Source organism: Cynocephalus volans, chromosome 4 (assembly GCF_027409185.1).
Source record: "Cynocephalus volans isolate mCynVol1 chromosome 4, mCynVol1.pri, whole genome shotgun sequence".
NCBI classification, from domain to species: domain Eukaryota; kingdom Metazoa; phylum Chordata; class Mammalia; order Dermoptera; family Cynocephalidae; genus Cynocephalus; species Cynocephalus volans.
In genome coordinates, this window is record NC_084463.1 from 152,085,329 (window position 1) to 152,107,964 (window position 22,636).

Consider the following 22,636-nt stretch of genomic DNA (forward strand, 5'->3'; position numbering starts at 1 on the left):
AAAATAGAAATTCTGGAGTCAAAAAGTACAATAACAGAAATAAAAAAATTCACTAGACAGGATCACCAACACATTATAATAAGCAGAAGAAAAAAAAAATCAGTTAACTTAAAGCTAGGTTAATTGAGATTATGGAGTCCAAAGATTAAAAAATAAAAACAGATTCTCAGACACCTGTACAACACCAAAAAGGATAAAAAAGCATGCATTCTGAGAATTCTAGAAGGAGAGGAGAGAGAATTAGGGACAGAAGAAATACTTAAAGAAATATTGTCTAAAGACTTCATAAATATGATGAAAATGATTTATCTACATAACCAAGAAGCTCAACAAAAACTAAGTAAAATATATAGACATAGAATGGGCAACAGATATAAAAAAAGATGCACAACATGACAACATCATCAAGGAAATGCAAATCAAGCCCACAATGAGATAGCACCTTACACCAGATAGGATGGCTATTATCAAAAGAAAAAAAAGTAAACAAGTCTTGGGGAAATTGAGGAAAAATTAGAAGATGTGGTGATAATTTAACAGATGTGTACACATGTCTACACTCATCGAATTGTATACATTAAATATGTGCATATTTTTGTATATCAGTGGTACCTCAATAAAGATGTTTGGGGGTGACAATGGAGGCACAGCTCATTAGGAATAGAAGAGATTTTTAAATATTATTAAAGATATGTTGACATTAATTCAAACTAGATTGTTACATATTTAAGATATTGATTGTAATACCCAAGGTAACCACTAAGAAAATAATTTTTAAAATATAAATAATAAATGAGGACGGAATTAAGTGATACACTACAAAAAATGAATTAAAAAGAATCAATAATGGAAGAAATTAGGGGAAATGGTAGGACATACAAAAAACAAATAGCAAAGTAGCAGAAGTCCTTTTTTATCAGAAATTACTTTTTGGGAATAAATTGAACACTTTAATTACAAGGAAGAGACTCATAGAATGAATAAAACTATGATCTAACTTTAAGCTGTCTACAAGAGACTCAGTTTAGAGCAAAAGACACAATAGGTTGAAAGTGAAAAAATGGAAAAAGATATTCCATGCAAATAGTAACTGAAACCAATTTGAGGTGGCAAACACATCAGACAAAATACACTTTAAGTCATAACTTGTTATAAGAGATGGAAAAAAAGACATTGTATGTGTATCAATAAAGAGTCAATCATCAAGTAGATATAACAATTATAAATATATACCCATCTAACAGAGCCCCCAAATATATGAAGCATCAAATGACAGAATTAATGTGACAGACTGTTCTATAATAATAGTTGGAGACTTCAATAACCCACTTTCAACAATGGAGAGTTAAATTTTATAGGAGGTAAATTAAAAAATAGAGGTTTTGAATGACACTGTCACTACATTTAACAGATATCTGTAGAACACTCCACCCAATGATAGCAGAATACATTCTTCTCAAGTGCATATGGAGCATTCTCCAGGATAAACCATATGTTGGGCAACAATATGTCTCAATCATAATTAAAAGATGGAAATCATATTATAATATGTTATCTCTGATCATAACAGAAAAAAAAACTAGAAATCAAAAAAAGAAGAATAGGAAAATCCACAAATTTGTAGAAATTAAGCAACACACTTCTAACCAATGGTTCAAAGAAGAAATCATAAGGGAAATTAGAAAATAGTTGTGAAAATGAAATGTTGAAAATACTTGTGAGAATGAAATCTCAATATACCAAAACTAATGGGACCCAGTGAAAGCACTGCTCAGGAAAAATCTTTAGCAGTAAACACTCACATTAAAAGAAAAAATATCTCAAATTGATAACTTAATAGTACACCTTAAGTAAGCAGAAGAAGAAATAAGTAAAACAAAAGCTGGCAGAAAGAAGGAAATATTAAAAATTAGAGTGGTGGGCCGAGCCCATGGCGCACTCGGGAGAGTGTGGTGCTGGGAGCGTGGCGATGCTCCCGCCGTGGGTTCGGATCCTATATGGGAATGGCCGGTGCACTCACTGGCTGAGTGCCGGTCACGAAAAAGACAAAAAAAAAAAAAAAAAAAAAAAATTAGAGTGGAGATAAACGAAGTAGAGAATAGAGAAACACTAAAGAAAACAAGCAAAACAAAAAGTTGGTTCTTTGAGAAGATCAAGAAAATTACAATATTTAACTAGAATGACTACAAAAAGCATAAAGAAGACTCAAAGTACTAAAACTTAAGTGAAAGTAGTGGATATTTCTACCACTTTACAGAAATAGAAAGGATTATAAGAGAACTCTATAAACAATTGTACACCAACAAATTAGAAAACATAGATAAACAGATTCCTAGAAACACATAAACTACCAAGACTGGCTCAAGAAGAAATAGAAAATCTAAATGATCTTTAATACACAGATTGAATTAGTAATTCAAAACCTCCCAGCAAAGAAAAGCCTTGAGCTAGTTGACTTAACTAGTGAATTCTATCAAAACATGAAAAAAGAATTAACACCAAGTCTTCTCAGAAAATTGAAGAGCAAGGAACAGTTTCTAACTTTTTCAATGAGGCAAGCATTACCCTGATACTAAGCATAGATATCACAAGAAAAAAAGTGACAGACCAGTATCCCTAATAAATATAGATGCAAAAATCCTCAATGAAATACTACCAAACTGAATCCCACAGCACATTAAAAAGATTATACACAATGAATAATGGTAATTATCCAGGAATGCAAGGGTATAGCAACATAAAAATATCAATCAATGTGTTACAACATATAATGGAATGAAGATAAAAAGCACACGAGTATCTCTATAGATGCAGAAAAAAACATTTGACAGAATCCAACATCCTCTCATGATAAAAAAAAAAACACCTCAACAAACTAGGAGCAAAAGAGAACTTCCTCAATAAATAGGGTATTTACGAAAAACCCACAGCTAACATCATACTCAATGGTAAAGCCTGAAAGTTTCTTCCTAAGATCAGGAGCAAGACTATTTAACATTGTTTCAGAAGTTCTGACCAGAGCAACTAGGAAAGTATAGGAAACAAAAGGCATCCAAATTAAAAAATAAAATGTAAAACTATCTCTGTTCTTGTATATAGAAAGTCCATTAAATTTCACACCAAAAAAAAAAAGAGATAATAAAAGTATTCTGTAAAGTTGAAGGACACAAGAGTAAGGCAGACATACGCACACATGTGCACACATGGTGGTACTTCTATACACTAACAACAAATAATCTCAAAGAAAATTAAGAAAATAATTTCATTTACAAAAGCATCAAAAAAATACTTATGAATAAATCGAACCAAGTACAAAACTTGTACACCAAAAGTGAATTATTGCTGAAAGAAATTAAAGACCTAAATATATACAATGACATCTTGTATTTGTGGATTAGCAAACTTAATACTAAGATGGCATCATTATCCAATGCACTGTTCCAATTTAATACAATCCCTATAAGAGTTCCAATGACCTTTTTTGCAGAAATGGAAAAGCTGATCCTAAAATCCATATGCTATTGTGAGGTACCCAAATGGCCAAAACAATCTTGAAAAGGAAGAACAAAGTTGGAGAGTTTCCATGTCCTGATTTCAAAACTTACTTCAAGGCTACAATAATCTAAATGGTATGGTACTGACATATGGAGAAACATTTAGATTAATGAAATAGATACAGAATCCAGAAATGAACAAATAGATCTATGATCAACGAATTCTCAACAAGGGGGCCAGGACGATTCAATGAGGAAAGAACACTCGTCAACAAATGCTGCTGGGAAAAGTGGATATAATGCAAAGATGGAAGCTTAACCCTTACCTCACACCATATACAAAAATTAACTCAAATGGATCTAAGATCTAAATGTAAGAGCTAAAACTATAAAAGCCTTAGAAAAATATATAACTAAATCTTCATAACCTTAGATTTGGCAATGCTTTCTTAAATACAACATAAAAAGCACAAGCAGCCCAAGAAAAAAATGGATAAACTGGACTTCATCAAAAGTAAAAAATTTTGTTTTTATTATCACTGATTTAACTGTCACTTGATTGACAACATTAATAAAATGAAAACACAATCCTCAGAATGAAAGAAGATATTAACAAATCAATATTTGATAATGGTCTAGTATCCAGAATATATAAAAAAACTGACAACTCAACAATACAAAAACAACCCAATTTTTAAATGGACAAAAGATCTTAATAAACATTTCTCCAAAGAAGATATACAAATGGCCAATAAGCACATGAAAAGATGCTCAGCATCTTTAGTCATTAGGCAAATGCAAATAAATCTACAATGAGATACCACTCCAAACCTACTAGGGTGGCACAATTACAGACAGGTAATGAGAAGTATTTGCTAGGATGTGTAGAAACAGGAACCCTCAAACATTGCTGGTAGTAATGTAAAATGATGTACACAGTTGGCAAAACAGGTAGTTTGTCAAAATATGAACTATATACTGTAGTGCTGTGATCTGGCTATTCTACTCCTAGGTATAGACTAGAAAAATTGAATTAAAAATGTGTACAAGGGTGGTGCTGCCGCACGACCCAACAACCTGGCCCAGTGCACATGGAGCAGGGAGTTGTCCAGCAGGGGAGGCAGAAGCTCCTCAGAGACCACACGCCCTGCAGGGCTGCTGCATGATCCAGAGGTAGGCTTCATCCCCGCCACCCAGCTCTGTCCCCAGCCCAGCCCACTGTGCATGGAGCAGGGAGACGTCTATCAGGGCAGGTGGAAGCTCTGCAGAGACAACACACCCTCTGTGGTGCCACCATGTGACCCAACAGCCCAGCCCAGTGCATGTGGAGCAGGGAGTCATCCAGCAGGGGAGGTGGAAGCTCCACAGAGACAACACACCCTGCAGTGCTGCCGCCACATAATCCAGTAGCCTGGCCTAGTGAACACAGAGCAGGGAGTTGTCCAGCAGGGGAGGCAGAAGCTCCACAGAGACCATACACTCTACACTCTATGGTGCCTCCTCACATCCCAGCAGTCTGGCCCAGTTTGCACAGAGCAGGGTGATGTCCAGCAGGGGAGATGGAAGCTCGGCAGAGACCACACACCCTGCAGTACCGCCCCGTGACCCAGCAGCCTGGCCGAGTGCATGCTGACCAGAGAGGTGGGTCCCTGGAGAGGTCCAACCCAAAGCAACCACACACGAAAGGCACTAGTGGCCAACTGAGCAGACACTTAGGTAGCCATACCAAATTGGCAACTCCAGCAACATCCAAGTCAGACAATAGTGTCAAGCCTGTGGGCTGTGAAACCCCCTGCCACAATGACTAAACATCAAAGAAAAGATACCAGAAATATGAAAAATCAAGAAAGTACAACACCAGAGGGTAATAACTCTCAAGCTCTAGATCCTATAGAAAAAGAAGCCATTGAAATGTCTGACAAAGAATTTAGAGTGATTATTCTAAGGAAACTGAATGATACAAGAAAACTCAGCTAGACAACATGATGAAATGAGGAAAAGTATACAGGACCTGAAAGAAGAAATGTACAAAGAAATCAATGCCGTGAAAAAGAATGTAGCAGAGCTTGCCAAACTGAAGAATTCATTCAGCAAAATAAAAAACACAACGGAGAGTTTAACCAGCAGGCTTACAGAAGTAGAAGAGAGAACTTCTGACCTTGAAGATGGGCTATTTGAAATAACACAGGCAGACAAAAAAAAAAGAAAAAAGAATCAAAAACATGGAAGAAAGTCCGAGAGAGATATTAGACAACCTTAAGCACTCAAATATCCGAGGCATGGGTATTCCAGAAGGGGAGGAAAATGGAGATTGCATTGGAAACATATTCAACAAAATAGTGGCAGAAAACTTCCCAGGTATAGGAAAAGTCACAGATTTTCAGATTCAGGAAGCTCAAAGATCCGCAAACATATTCAACCCAAAAAGGTCTTCTCCAAGACATGCTATAGTCAAATTTGCAAAACTCAAAGACAAAGAGAGAATCTTAAAAGCTGCAAGAGAGAAGCATCAAATCACCTATAAGGGAGCCCCAATCAGACTAACATCAGACTTTTCATCACAAACCCTAAAAGTCAGAAAGGAATGGGAAGAAATATTCAAAATACTAAAAGACAGAGATTGCAAGCCAAGAATACTCTACCCCAAAAGGCTATCCTTCTGAAATGAAGGACAAATAGTATATTTCTCAGACAAGCTAAAGCTGTGGGAGTGCACCACCACATGACCACTCTTACAAGAAATCTCAAGGGAGTACTGGGTTTGGTGCCTGCAAAATAACTACCACTGCCATAAAAACTCAAGAAAAATCAAAACCCACTAGTATAATAAAAATGGCATTTCTGGAGAGAAAACAAACAAAGGAAAAGGCTATCTACAACCCAAGGAACTAAAAAATACAGAAAACAAACAGTACATCAGAAAGAAACAAAAGACACCTAAGTTCCAAACAATAATCAATAAAATGCTAGAAATATATCAACACTTTTCAATAACAACTCTTAATTGAAAATGATTAAATTCCCCAATCAAAAGACACAGACTGCTGACTGGATTAAAAAGGAGTACCCAACTATATTCTGCCTTCAAGAGACCCACCTCACCCATAAAGACTCACTTAGACTAAAAGTGAAAGGATGGAAAAAGACTTACCACGCAAACAGAAAAGAAAAACAAGCTGGAGTAGCTATTCTTATACCTGATAAAATAGACTTTAATCTAAAAACCATAAAAAGATACAATGAGGGACACTATGTAATGATAAATGGATTGATCCATCAAGAAGACATAACAATCATAAATATATATGCACCCAATGTTGGAGCAGCCAGATTTATAAAACAAACTGTATTAGACATAAAGAAGGAAATAGAAACTAATACCATAATAGCAGGGAACTTGAACACCCCACTGTCAATATTGGACAGATCATCTAGGCAAAGAATCAGCAGAGAAACACAAATCTCCCAAACTCATTCTATGAAGCAAACTTCATCCTAATACCAAAAACAGGTAAAGATACAACTAAGAAAGAAAACTACAGGCCTATATCTTTGATGAATATAGATGCAAAAATCCTCACTAAAATATGAGCAAACAGAATACAGCAACACATACATAAAATTATTCACCACGATCAAGTGGGATTCATCCCAGAGATGCAAGGTTGGTTCAACATACACAAATCAATAAATGCGATACACCAAACTAATAAAATCAAACACAAGGACCATATGGTCATCTCTATAGATGCTGAAAAAGCACTGATAAAATTCAACATTCATTCATGACAATGACCCTCTATAAGTTAGGTATAGATGGAAACAATCTCAACATAATTAAAGCCATATATGATAAACCCACTGTCAATATCATCCTGAACAGGCAAAAGCTGAAAGCTTTTCCTTTAAGAACAGGAACTAGACAAGGCTGCCCACTCTCACCATTCCTATTCAACATAGTGTTGGAAGTACTAGTCAGAGCAATCAGAGAAGAGAAGGAAATAAAGGGCATCCAGATTGGAAAAGATGAAGTCAAACTGTCCCTGTTTGCAGATGACATGATCTTATATATCGAACGGCCTAGAGCCTCTACAAGAAAACTCTTGGAGTTGATAAATGATTTCAGCACAGTAGCCGGATACAAAATCAACACACATAAATCAGTAGCATTTCTATTCTGCAATAGTGAACATGCAGAAAGAGAAATCAAGAAAGCCTGCCCATTTACAATAGCGACCAAAAAAATAAAATACTTAGGAATTGAGTTAACCAAGGAGGTGAAAAATCTCTATAATGAGAACTATAAACCACTGCTGAGAGAAATTAGAGAGGACACAAGAAAATGGAAAGATATCCCATGCTCTTGGATTGGAAGAATCAACATTGTGAAAATGTCCATACTACCCAAAGTGATCTACAAATTCAATGCAATCCCCATCAAAATTCCAATGACATTTTTCTCAGAAATGAAAAGAACTATCCAGACATTTATATGGAATAACAAAAGACCACATATAGCCAAAGCAATACTGAGCAAAAAAAATAAAGCTGGAGGCATAACACTACCTGACTTTAAACTATACTACAAAGCTATAATAACCAAAACAGTATATTACTGGCATAAAAATAGACACACTGATCAATGGAATAAAATAGAGAAATCCAGAAATCAACCCACACACCTACAGCCATCTGATCTTTGACAAAGACACAAAGCCTGTACACTGGGGAAGAGACTGCCTCTTCAGCAAATGGTGCTGGGATAAGTGGATATCAATTTACAGGAGAATGAAACTAGACCTATACCTTTCACCATACACTAAACTGAACTCAAAATGGATTAAAGAATTAAATATACACCCTGAAACAATAAAACTTCTTAAAGAAAACATAGGAGAAGCACTTCAGGAAGTAGGTCTGGTCACAGACTTCATGAATATGACCCCAAAAACACAAGCAAGTAAAGGAAAAATAAACAAATGGGATTATATCAAACTAAAAAGCTTCTGAACAGCAAAAGAAACAATTAACAGAGTTTAAAAACAACCAACAGAGTGGGAGAAAATATTTGCAAAAAATACATCTGACAAAGAATTAATATCCAGAATATACAAGGAACTCTAACAACTTTACAAGAAAAAAACAAGCCACCCAATTAAAAAATGGACAAAAGAGCTATATAGGCATTTCTCAAAGGAAGATACACGAATGGCCAACAGATACATGAAAAAATGCTCAACATCACTCAGCATCCGGGAAATGCAAATCAAAACCCCACTGAGATACCACCTCACCCCAGTTAGGATGGCTAATATCCAAAAGACTCTGAACGATAAATGCTGGTGAGGTTGTGGAGAAAAAGGAACTCTCACACATTGCTGGTGGGACTGCAAAATGGTGCAGTCTCTATGGAAAATGGTATGGAAGTTCCTCAAACAATTGCAGATAGAGCTACCATATGACCCAGCTATCCCACTGCTGGGATTATACCCAGAGGAATGGAAATCATCAAGTCGAAGGTATACCTGTTCCCCAATGTTCATCGCAGCAATCTCTACAATAGCTAAGAGTTGGAACCAGCCCAAATGTCCATCATCAGATGAGTGGATATGGGAAATGTGGTATATCTACACAATGGAATACAACTCAGCAATAAAAAAGAATGAAATACTTCCATTTGCAGCAACATGGATGGACCTAGAGAAAATTATATTAAGTGAAACAAGTCAGGCACAGAAAGAGAAATATCAAGTTCTCAATTATTTGTGAGAACTAAAAATAAATAAATAAATACAAAAAAAAACTGGGGCAGGAGGGAAGAAGACACAACAATTACAATTCCTTGAAATTGATACAACAAGCAAACAGGTATGAGGTTGTTGGGAGGGAGGGGGGAGAGAGAGGAGGGAGGGAGGTTTCAGTAATGGGCCACAATAATCAACCACATTGTATTTTGACAAGATAAAATAAAATAAAATATTTTTAGAAGTTCAAGTTGTTATTTATAGGGTAATAAAAATAAATATAAAAATTAAAAAATAAATAATAAATAATATAAATGTGTACAAGAATATGCACAGCAGCATTATTCACAATAGCCCAAAAGTGGTAACAACCCAATGTGCATCAACTGATGAATGTATAAGCAAAATGTGGTATATCTGAACAATGGAATATTATTAAGGCACAAAATGAAGTAAAGAACTGATGTATGCCACAAGATCCTTGAAAATATGCTGAATAAAAAAGATAGACATAAAAGACAATATATTGTATGATTCCATTTCTATGAAATGTCCATAATAGGCAAATCCATAAAGACAGGAAGTAGATTAGATTTTTTAGGGGCAGAGTAAGGCAGGAATGAGGAATAGCTGCTCATGGACACGGGGTTTGATTTGGAGGTGATGGAAATGTTCTGAAATTAGACATTGATAAGGGTTGCACAACTTTACTAATATACTAAGATCAATGTACACTTTAAAAACATAAGAGAATTATTATGTGGTAAGGATGAGATTTCAGTCATGGGGCATTGACAGGCTAGACAACAGGCTATATTATTTCTATAGTATGGAAATAATGACTAGATATTGAATGGGGAAGTGAAACTGGAAACTTATCCTACACACTACATAGAAGCAAATTAAAAATGTCTTGATAATGTAAACTTAAAAATTAAACCTTAAAGGCAATAAATGAAAAAAAAATGGTGAATATTTTAATACCTTTGGAGTAAAGAAGGACTTTATAAATATTACACAAAATACAAAATAAATCTTCTATAAATCAGTTTTCTGCATAGTAAAATACACAATAAGCAAATAATAACAATTAATATTGAGGAATAAATATTTGCAACTCTTATAAGGAAGCATTCTTCATTCAAAATAATAATTTTAAAACGTAGCTATTAAGAGGAGAACATATATAAACAGATAATTCACAGAAAAAGAATACTAATGGTTCCTAGAAATATGAAGAAGTGCTCAACCTGGCTGATTGAAGAAAGAAGCAAGGAAAACTAAAATACACTATTTTTTACCTACATAATAACAAAGAATAATAAAAGTTTCTAACCATTGTGTTAAAGAGAATTTGGAGAAATAGACATTCTAGATTTATTTAAAGTGATGTAAATTGATGGAGCCTCTCTTTGGAGGGTAGTCGGATAATATCTGTCAAAATTTACAGAGCTCATACCTTCCGACTCAGAGATGTCTCTCCTAAGCATATCTTTTAACTTTAGAGATATAGTCATACTTATGAACAGTGATATTTATTATCACATTGTTTATACTAACAAAAGATTGCAAACCATCGAAATGTCTATGAATGGGGGAAAGAGTCTGATTAAACAAATGAGGGAATGCAGCTGTTCAATAAAATACAATACAACCATTAAAAAGAGTGAGGTTTCTCTTTCCGTACTGATGCAGAGCACTCAGAAATATTAAGTGAAAAGCAAGATAAAAAATATGAATAATACATTGTCATTCGCGTGGTAGAGGAATAAGGAATATAAATGTTAATATGTTTGCAAATTCAATGGAAGGTTTATATCTGGAAGAATAACAAGAGCTTGAAACAGTGGTCATCTCCAGGGAAGGAAACTGGAGGCTGGAAATCAAGAAAGGAAAGGGATGTGGTTTTTAGTCTATGCAGTGTTTTACTTCTAAATTTTTTACCGTGTGGATGGTTTGTTATTCACCCCAGAAGAAAATGGAAGGCAGGGAGGCAGGCAAGAAGGAAGGAAGAAGGAAGGAAGGAAGAGATGGAGAGAGGAATTTGTCATTAGCAGAGTAACTCTCAAAAACACAGTAATAAGTTCTTAATGACAGGAACACAAAAATTCATTTTGTTCCCTGTGGAAATCTTAAGTTTTCTTCAGCAGAGACTAACTAATGAACATTGTTTTTCCAATTCCATTTCAGGCCCTGAAACCTCAGATTCTCAAGGGAGCAAGTATTGATCCCTTAGGCCCCAGCTATAAACTCCCTGATTAGAAAGAACCACAGAGAGAGACCTTGGTGGGCAATCAGCCTGCACCAGTTGCAGAAAGAGAAGCTGGAAACAACTCTGGTGTAAGTAAAACAAAGAAAATCCCATTTTCAAAATCAGCCATGTATTATTGCAGTGTGTGCAGGAAGCAGCAAAGCAAAAGAAGGGTCAGAGCCAAAGTTCGAGAATGCTCCTCCAAAACCAGAAGGAATCATGTCATCCCTGATGATACAATGGAAATGGAGTGAGGAATTTGAATCCAGCTGAGTGTTTCCAGGGGGGTGGAGGGGGAATGGATAGATAGATAGATAGATAGATAGATAGATAGATAGATAGATAGATAGATAGATAGATAGATAGATAGATAGATAATCAAGATTGTATGCCTTTAATGTCTAATTTACATGTGTTATTATGGTCCTTTGATGAGTACTCACTCAATGCCTGCCCCAGTGCCCCTGTGCTGGGAAGTTTACATACACTTGCCCACTTGAACCTCACGTCACTTCAAAGCAAATTCTACTTTTTCCTCCTCTTCCTCCTCCTCCCCTTCCCCTTCTCCTTCTCCTTTTCTTTTTATTTTGAAATACTTAGAGATCCACAGAAAGTTGCAAAAATAGTATTGAGAGGTCTTGTGAATCCTTCACTCAGTTTTCCCTTAGGGGTTATATCTTATGTAACTATGCTATGACACCAAAAGCAGAATTTTTATATTGCAGCAATGAGTGTGTATGGCTTTGTCATTTTAGCAGTTGTATATAGTTTTGTGTAACCACCATTTTCATCAAGATATAAACCTATTCCACCACAGATCTCAAATCCCATACAGATCTCCCCCATGCTATCTCATACAATCACACAATCCCCTCCCTTACCACCTCTAACTCCTGGCAATCACTAATCTGTTCTCTACAATTTTGTCATTTTGATGATTTAATACAAAGGAAATCAAACAATGTGTGATCTTTGGAAATTGGCTTTTTTTTTTTTTGACTCAGAATAACGCCATTGAGATCTATCCAAGTTGTTGCATGTATCAATAGTTTGTTCCTCCTTATTGCTGATTGATATTCTACACCATAGATGTACACAATTTGTTTAACCAATAACCTATTTTAAAAGATTTTGGTTGCTTACAATTTTTTTATTACAGATGAAGCTGTTATTAAAAGCTGTTTACATATTTTAGTGTGGACATAAGTTTTATGCAAACATAACTGCCCAGGAGTGTAAAGACTGAGCTCGATGGTAAGAGTATGTCTAGTTTTTTAGAGAAATTACTGAACTGTTTTCCAGATTGCAACTAACAAGGTCTGAGATATCTAATCACTCTTTACCTTTGTCAGTATTTGGTATTGTCACTATTTTTTATTTTAGCCATTATGATACATGTATAGTGATATCTTATCATGTACAGTATAGTGATATCTCATAATGTTCTCTTTCATGAAATGTCTTCATATCTTTTATCCATTTTCTATTTGACTTTTTGAGAATTCTGTATATACTCTAAATACGAGTCCTTTGTCAGATTTGAGGTTTGAAAATATTTTCTCCTAGTCTATAGCATATTTTGTCATTCTCTTAACAGAGCATAAGTTTTACTTTTGATAAGGTTCTACTTATTTCCTTCTCTTTATCGATCGCTCTTTTGATGTCACGTCTAGGGACTCTTCTCTAAGCCCTGGGATCTGGAAATTTTGTCCTATCTTACCTTCAGAAAGTTTTAGAATTTTATATTTTACATTTAAATCTATAATATCTCTAATCCATTTCGAGTTCATTTTTGTAAAAGGTGTGAAGTTTAGATTGAGTTTTATTTTGTTTGTTTTTGGTTTTTTGTCTATAGATATTCGATCTCTCCAGCACCCTTTTTATAAAAACTATCCTTCCTCTACTAATGTATTTTGTATCTTTGTCCAAAATCAGTTGGCTGTACTTTGTGTGGATCTTTTTCTGGGTTCTCTGTTCTGCTTCATCTTTGTGTCTAACCCTCAGCAAAAATTATGGTGTTGATTATTACAGCTATATACTATATCTTGATATCAAGTGGAGTGATTCATAACACTTTATTCTTTTTCAACATTGGTTTAGCTATTCTAACAACTTTGCCATTCCATGTAAATTTTAGAATAACCTGGTCTATATCTAAAAAAAAAAATCTTGCATGGATTGATTTCTTTCATCAGCATTTCGAAATCTTCAGGATACAAATCCTATACAGATTTCATTAGATTTACACCTATGTATTTTATTTTTCAGTGATTTTAAATGATATTGTGTTTTGATTTTATTTCCCACATGCCCATTGCTAGTATAGAAATTACTGTTGATTTTGTATTATTTTCTAGTGTTCCACAACTTTGCTGAACTCACTTATTAATTCTAGAAGATTTTAGTAAATTCCGTGAGATTTTCTACATAGAACATCAAGTCATCTGCAAATAGACAGTTTTATTTCTTCTTTTCTAAAATGTGCATGTGACCTTTATTTCTCTTTTTCCCTATTCCACTGACTAGAACTTCCAGAACTATGATGAATAGCAGTGGGAGGGTATCTTTGCCTTGTTCCTGATGTTAGGGAACAAGATTTCAGTCTCTAACCATTAAGTATGATTTTTGTAGATGTTTTTCATCAAGTTGAGGAAATTCTATTCTTAGTTTTCTGAAGTTTTTTTTAAATCATGAATAAGTGTTTAATTTTGTCAAATGTCTTTTGTCCATAAATTTATATAATCCTGTGATTTTTCTTCCTTAGAGTGTAAATATGGTGGATTACACTGACTGATTTTCAAATATTGAACAACTATTCATCACTGTAATAACCCCACTTGGTCATGGCATATAGTCATGTGAGTGTGAGTATGTGTGAATTACATTTCCTAATGTTTGGTTTAAAAATTTTGCATCTATATTCATGAGAGATATTGGGCAGTAGTTTTGGGTTTTTGCAATATATCTGGTATTATTGTCAGAGTAATACTGGATTCATATAATAAGTTGGGAAATTTCTTTCCACTTCTATTTTCTGGAAGAAATTGTATAGAATTAGTGTTAATTCTTTCTTAAGCTTTTGGTTAATTCTCCAGTGATTCTTGAGAACGAAGTTTCAAATTATAAATTCAATTATCTTAATGGCTGTAAAGCTATTCAAATTATCTACTTTATATTGAATTAGTTGTAGTTTTTACCCTACAAAGAATTGATCCATTTCTTCTAAGTTGTCAAATTTATGTGGGTAGAGTTGTTCACAGTATTCCCTTATTACTTTTTTTTGATGTCTGCTGCACCTGAAGTGATACACCCTGTTTATTCCCGGTTTAGTAGATTTTATATTCTCTCTTTTTTCTTTGTCTCTTTTTTCTTTTTTCCTGCTAAAGGTTCATCAGTTTTAAATCAGCTATTTACTTCACTGATTTTTTTCTCACAGTTTTTCTAAGTAAGTTTTGTGACACTCACTTTACGGAGGAAGGAAGTGAGGCAGAAGGGCTTGCATCCTTGTCTCAATTAACGGGCAAGACAAAAATTCAAACGCAGGGCTCCCTGTTTGTTTGTTTGTTTGTTTTCCCCCCATGGCCTAAAGGTGAGTATAAATGAAGCTTCAAAAGCATTAGGACTCAGTATATGTTAAGCATGTTTAAAATACTCCAGTAAAGTTGGCCATTTTCTTTGTAGTATTCATTTGAGTAGGAAATATCTTCATCACAAATGAAACAAAATAATTCATATTGAGTCAACCCACCCTTAGTGTACAGATTCTGTCTGTGAGGTAGGATGGTGCTGCTTATGCTACTTTCCTTAGTGTTCTAATAATGTTGTCTATTTTATTTGAATTCAGAATGATTAAAGTGAAATTGATAATGGTAAATGTCATTACCCTATGAAGATTCTAGTTTAAATGAACCCCCTACCTATGCTAGCTGCCTCTCATGACTACTTTTACCCACTGGATGGCAGCTTCCTTGCCACAGCTCCATTTCATTTCAACAAATTTACCTGAGGAAGGAACTTGTACACACTTAATGCTTCTCACCCCTCACTATGAGTTGAATTGAAGACAACAGTTTCTTGTTCCATTACTAGAGTGATCCCACTGTGTTTATTTCTAAAGATATTCGAAAGAAACAGAGATGATATCAGCATCTGGCTTAGCTTGCTACATCCCCATCACTAAAGGCGCATTCTTCCTGACCATCTTTTCCAGGGAGGTGTAGCTCTGTTTAGAGTTACTGGCAAGAGACTAAAGAAGCACTGTACCGATGCATTGCGGTTACATATTTTTCCTCTATGGGAAATTTATTTTATTATATATTTTACATGCATAAATGTATAAAATTCTATGAAGAATAACTCAACCACACATTTAGACATAATATAATTCAAAATGAAAATAACATCCAATTTTTTAATCCCCTTATGTATCCTTCAATAATTACATTCCCATTTATCCTCAGATAAAGTAAGAATTATATATGTGTGTGTGTGCATGTATATATGACGTGTTTGGGGAGTTGTTTTTGAGTTTCAAACATATTCCTCCTCCCTTGTAGTTTCTGCTTCCTCCAAGTATCCTATTTCTCTTTCTTTGTTCTTCAGATTTCAGGGAAGCCTTTTTTGTATGTTCATATTGATGAGCCAAGGAAGCTCTAATTTCTAGGTAAGCTACTGACCTATAAGTTATAACCAAAAGTTATAACCTATAAGTTGTTTCTTAGAAAGCTCTCAGCCAATCCTCCTTCTTTTACTACCCCTCTCGAACAACTAATCGTGCACCTGTTAATATCAATTCCTCAGCCTTTTAAATATTCTGCAGTACAAATCTAGTTGATTCTAAGCTTTCCATACTTCTGGCTCAGGATTTGGTCTCCCTGAGTCTGATAAATCAATACTCACTCACCAATCCTCCTTCCAGGTTGAAATTTGTACTGTTGTTATATCTTCATGCACTTATTCTTTAAAAAAAATAATCTTTATTCTGTTGTATGACTGCAATGACAGTTGTTTAAAATAAGACTAACTGTTGTAAAGAAAATAATCCTTAAATCTCAGTGACTTATAATAATAGAAGCTCTCAGTCACATAAAATCCAGTGGAGGAGGGTGTTGCTGGCAGGGGGATCTCTGCTCCACATGGCCATTCAATAAACCATTGTAAAGGTGACAGCAATAAGCAACACAGGTAGGACCACCAGACTCAAAAAATAAAAATACAGGATGCCCAGTTAAATTTCAATTTCATACAGTGTGTAATCTTTTAGTATATATTTTCCATGCAATATTTAGGTCACATTTATACTAAAAATTATCTGTTGTTTACCTTAAATTCTAACTTAACTTTATGTTCTGTATTCTGTCTGGCAATCTTAACACAGGACTTGCGAGATTCTTCTGAAAGTCCATGTCCAACCAACAGATGAGGAAGAAAGGGAGTTGAAAGACTTATGATTCCAATTTGCATGGGTGGGGAGGTAGGGGAGAGCTGGTTCAGGCCTGAAAGTAACATACATTCCTTTTTTCCATGATGTATGGCCACCCATAAGCAGATTTGGTTGGAAGTGTGGTCTAGTTCTGTGCCCAAAAGAAAAGACATGTGTATTGACGGGCAGCAAGCCAGTTTCTGCCACACCAATGATCTATGGTACATTAGTTCACACTGAGCAGTGCTTAGCAATATAAAATGCTGTTTAAGAATAAAGACACCAGAATCAGAAAGTTTTAGGACTTACAGTATGTGAAAAATCATGGGTGAATGAATTTTAGCAGAATGTGTAACCAGGTACAGAGATAACATAACTCAGATGGAGAAAAACAAAAGTAGCTGTGATTTAATAAGCTATCATTGTATATGAATTAAATTGTTACCAGATGATTTTTCCTCAAGATAGGCTATAACTAAATGGAAAAACAATGCCATGGCTAGAAACAGGATTAAATGATTCAGATGACGAACAGCTGAGAAAAACTACAGGTTGCTGAAAAGGTACAAAATTACATTTGAATATTGCCTTATACAAATATGTGTACTTGTTTAATGGAAAAGTATGTTAATCTATGTTTCTTAGATTTGCACATTAAAATCAATATTCTTCCATGAAATTTGATTCATTTTAAGATAATCCATGGATCACATATTACTGTTTCTGCAGTGGTTTCTTATCAAAAAAATTTTTTTAATTATCCAAAAGGCAATAAACCCAGTTGTGTGGGTTGCCATGAAAAGCCAAGTCAAAAAAAAGTGATGTGAAATGTAAGAGTTTTTATTTGAAGTAGTCACAAAGATTTTCATTCTTTTCTTGGTCTTTCTCTTGGTCCCACTCAGACTTTTGGTAACCATGACACAAGGAAATAACACTGAAGTGACTGAATTCTATCTTCTCGGGTTTGGTGTCCAATACAAGTTTAGGTATGTCCTCTTCATTGTATTTCTACTGATCTATGCAACCTCCATGGTGGGAAATATTGGAATGATCCTGCTGATAAAGACAGAATCCAGACTTCAAACACCCATGTACTTTTTCCTACAACATTTGGCTTTTGTTGATATCTTTTATACCTCAGCTATCACTCCCAAGATGTTGCAAAACTTTATACAAGAAAATAAAACGATATCATTTTGGGGTTGCGTAATGCAATTATTGGTTTATGCAACATTTGCTACCAGTGACTGTTACCTCCTGGCAGCTATGGCTGTGGACCGTTATGTAGCCATCTGTAAGCCTCTTCGCTATTCCATAATTATGTCCCGAACAGTCTGCATCCAATTGGTAGGTGGTTCATATGTCATGGGCTCAATAAATGCCTCTGTACACACAGGTTTTACATTTTCACTGTCCTTCTGCAAGTCCAACATCAATCACTTTTTCTGTGATATTCCCCCACTTATTGCCCTTTTGTGCTCGAACACTGACATCAACATTCTGCTCCTTCTTGTCTTTGTGGGATTCAATTTGGTGTCCACTGTGTTGGTTGTTATCTTCTCCTACATGTACATCGTGGCTGCCATCCTAAAGATGACTTCTACTGCAGGGAGGAAAAAAGCCTTCTCCACATGTGCCTCCCACCTGACTGCAGTCACCATCTTCTATGGAACTCTCTCTTACATGTACTTACAGCCTCATTCTAATAATCCCCAGGAGAATACAAAAGTGGCCTCCATATTTTATGGCATTGTGATTCCCATGTTGAACCCTCTAATCTATAGTCTGAGAAATAAAGAGGTAAAAGAAGCTCTAAAAGTGATAGGAAAAAAGTACATCTAGGTTGTACCCAAATTCTTCAAATTCAGCACATCAAAACATTCTGTAGAGATGTGATACCACACTTTAATCTTTCTGAAGTTAAAAACCTGCTCAGCTCTTAATTTAAGGCTACCCATCTCTGGGGAAAATAGAATAGTCAGGCCCCCTCACCTCAGGTCCCCTGGGGGTGGTGCAGCACATTCTTTGTAAACAAGTTGTGTTGGTGGACATAGAGGTCATGCATGCCAATGTATCTTTTTAGTTTATTGCTATTGTGTGTTCTTCAGAGTTTGTGGAGCAGCAGCTTGAACTGCTGGCTTGAACTGCTGGCCAGCAGAGAGCTTGCATCTAAAAATAGAACGTGTTTACTTTGCTGGCACCTGCTCAGGTTTTCTTTGGACTTTGCTGGTAGCAGTTGAGTTTCTGAGTTTCTCTGTAGACAGCCTAGCTCTTAGATGTGTGTGTGCTGAATAAAGCTTACTATTCCTTCAACCAAGGCTCCAAGGACCTTCTTCCTGTTACCGAGCTCGTAGACCTGCAAGTGAATGGTTTCTGACCCAGGCTGGACAAGGGGCTTGAGGGTTCTGTGAGCTCCAGACCCAGCCTTAGCTCTACACCATCGAAACAGGTAAAATCATGCAAGGTGGGAAATATGTTCAGTACCTCTCCAGAGAAACATTTTTCCTGGAATATACTTTGAGAAACATCTACTACATTACCCATGCAGAAGTACTTTATTTACATTACCCATGGAGAACGGATTATTTGAAATATTGAGGAGCATGTTTAAACTTCATAAATTTGGTTTCAAATATTTCTCAAATATGCTTTCATGACTCTAAAAATCCCCATTTGTACACAATCCAAATGAAAATTGAAGTTCATTATTTCCACTCATTTAAACAAGTTTCCCAAATTGTTTTCAGTGAGGCCCTTCCTAAATTCTGTTCAATTATGGCACAAATCTGAACGTAAAATCAATGTATTGATTTAAAAATTATCTTGACTCAAGCGATCTTTTCTACCCAACATTCCCATATTTGTTGTATTCCGTGGCAGATAAAAACATTTATTTCTGTCATTAGTTACCCTCTTTATTCTCATTTCATCTTTCTTGCCTAGGGAAAGGGAACTTCGCCAATCTTTTCTATTCCACTTTCTAATAGAAAGAATCTAGATGTAGATGAATCTAAAAACCTAGTCATGATCACTCAAAGAGGCATACCAACTAGGAAACTTTAAACTACAAAAATGGAATGGGAAATGGAAGGGAGGCCCAAAGCCCTTGTGATCAGGACGAAAAACTGTTGACAGGAAATTTTTGGTAGATAGGTTGAGAGCAGGTGATGGAAACTCCCACCTGAGTCCTACGATGCCATGCTAGCTAGACTAGAGAGCAAATTTTACATCAAGGTAACACCAGCCAGTCTAATGAACTGGCTAGAAAATGTACCGTTAAGTAACTGCATGAGGAGAACTGGGCAAGAGAAGAAGATATGTTTGCAAATATGACATCTTGCATAAATTCTAAGAGAAAAGAAAAATTAACCCGAAGTCAAGGTAGGATGAGCATAATCTCCCTAGCAAAGATTTGTCTTTATAAAAAAAAGGACCTTCTCTCCAGGGAAGAGGTATCTTTAAAGAACAGGACTAGAAACAATTGCAGGAGAGTCACTGGCAAAGCCGAACCAAGGGGGGAAATTGGAGATCCAGTTAAGCAAAACTTTACACATGTTGGGAACTGTAAATGACCAGTGTGAGTAATGGGAAGAGAATAGAGAAACACACAGTGCTCTGTGTTCAGTACGGAGGTGAAGGAAATTCCAAAAAGAGATAAACTCTGTGACAAATACACAAAAGCAACTACATCTAGGAGGCTTATATGAAGGAGGAAAAGCTGAGCTGCTTTCTGGTCAACATTTATTAGTGACGGTTAGCACTTACCAAGAGAGACTATCATTTCTGACATTGTACAGTGTAGTAATGGTCTGATGTTGCGTAGGTACACATTACTTCATAAATCACCAGCTACACTTTTAGGCTGTTTTGGACCAGCCTAGGCTGAGGAGAGAGGAAGAAAAGGAAATATAAACAAAGCTTAATGGAATCAGTTCTTTATTGATTTCTTTATTGATTGATTGATTGATTGATCTGGAAACCTGTAGAACATCACTCTGGTCCGCTATACAGATGACATCATTGGACCTGAAGAAGAAGAAATGACAAGGACTCTGTAGTAATTTGTTACAGCAGCAATAGGAATAGGAAACTCATACAATATTCATAAAATAATTGTACCAAACAACACGTACAATAAAGTGTATAACAGCATCATGTACAGCAGATAAAACTGGAAACAACTCAAATGTCCATTGGCAGGATGTGTTAGTCCAGGTCCTCTAAGAAGCAACCACCGAGATGAATTTACACATGCAAACATTTCCTTAGGGGAATGTCTATGTAAAAGAAAGGTGTGGTTGAGAGGAACCTGGGAAAGGCTGGGAGAGATTCAAGTCTGATTCCAAGTAAAGGTGAGAGGGATAGGAGGCTGCATGGAAGCATCTTAGGCTGTCGTGAAGTATAAGGAAGATTCAGCAAACTTTTGAAGAAATTCTTGAGACAAAATGGGCTGACACAGGAGTATTGTGTCTCCCCGGTCTGCCTTACAATGCATGCCACACACAGTCATTGGAAGGGAACAGCCCATGGGAGATGTGGCCTCAGCAAAGTACTATGATGGATATAAAGCGAGCAGCTGAGAGTCTCAGTCATTTACCGTCCTCGTAGCAGGGCTACAAATGCATTCATGTAGTTGCCACATAGGCGAATGGATAAATTAATTAGGTTCTGATATCCATCACATAATGGAATAGTATGCAGGAGTGAAAATGAAGGACTTACTGCTATCATAGCACAATGGGTGAGTATTAGTACTGTTGCATAAAAAAAAAATTCCAGAAAAAAAAGAGAAGGAACTTTTTAATTAACTTTAGTAACAGGCAAATTAAACTATATATTCTTGAGACGTGTGTGTGTGTTTGTGTTTGTGTGTGTGTGTGTGTGTGTGTGTATGATTAAAAGTAAAGGCTAATGTTGGGTAATGGGCATAAAGAATAATTACGATTTGTAATAATGAATATAGTAATAAAAATGAATAAATAACTAAATAAAAAGAATAATGAACAATACATTCACACTTTAATTGCAGATAAGGATGAGGGGAGGCAGACACATGGAACAGGGAAGGAATATTTTCGTAGGTATAAGGGTAATATTTCTGTCCTTGAAATGGGTCATTCATTCAATGAACTATTTTGTAATTAATATTAAATAAGACCATGTATGGACCAATGAGGACAGTATGTCATGAAGCATGGCTATGTCTAGTGTAATTTTGTGTGCCTTCATGACATACTGTCCCCATTGGTCCACACATGGTCTTATTTAATATTAATTACAAAATAGTTTACTGAATGAATGACCCAGTTCAAGGACAGAAATATTCCTTCCCTGTTCCGTGTGTCTGCCTACCCTCATCCTTATCTGCAATTACAGTGTGAACGTATTGTTCATTATTCTTTTTATTTAGTTATTTATTCATTTTTATTATTATATACATTATTACAAATCGTAATTATTCTTTATGCCCATTACCCAACATTAGCCTTTGCATTTAATCACAGGCACACACACACATGCCTGAACGATATATAATTTAGTTTGCCTGATACTAAAGTTAATTAAAATTTTCCTTCTATTTTTTTCTGGGATTAGTGTGTGTGTGTGTATAACAGTACTAATACACTCCCATTGTGCTATGATAGCAGTAAGTCCTTCATTTTCACTCCTGCATACTATTCCATTATGCGATGCATATCAGAATCTAATTAATTTATCCATTGGC

The 22,636-nt window shown here is 35.5% G+C and overlaps 1 protein-coding gene across 1 annotated transcript; it reads left to right on the forward strand.

Moving 5' to 3' along the window:
* Positions 1 to 17,826: 17,826 nt before the first annotated feature.
* LOC134377162 (putative olfactory receptor 5AK3) lies at positions 17,827 to 18,753 on the forward strand. Its single transcript, XM_063095779.1, has one exon. It carries the CDS (start codon positions 17,827 to 17,829, stop codon positions 18,751 to 18,753), a length of 927 nt encoding a protein of 308 aa, XP_062951849.1.
* Positions 18,754 to 22,636: the final 3,883 nt, after the last annotated feature.

Bases quoted from the DNA above. Each gene is read 5' to 3' on its own strand.
- LOC134377162 (XM_063095779.1), top strand. From the start codon at position 17,827: ATGACACAAGGAAATAACACTGAAGTGACTGAATTCTATCTTCTCGGG.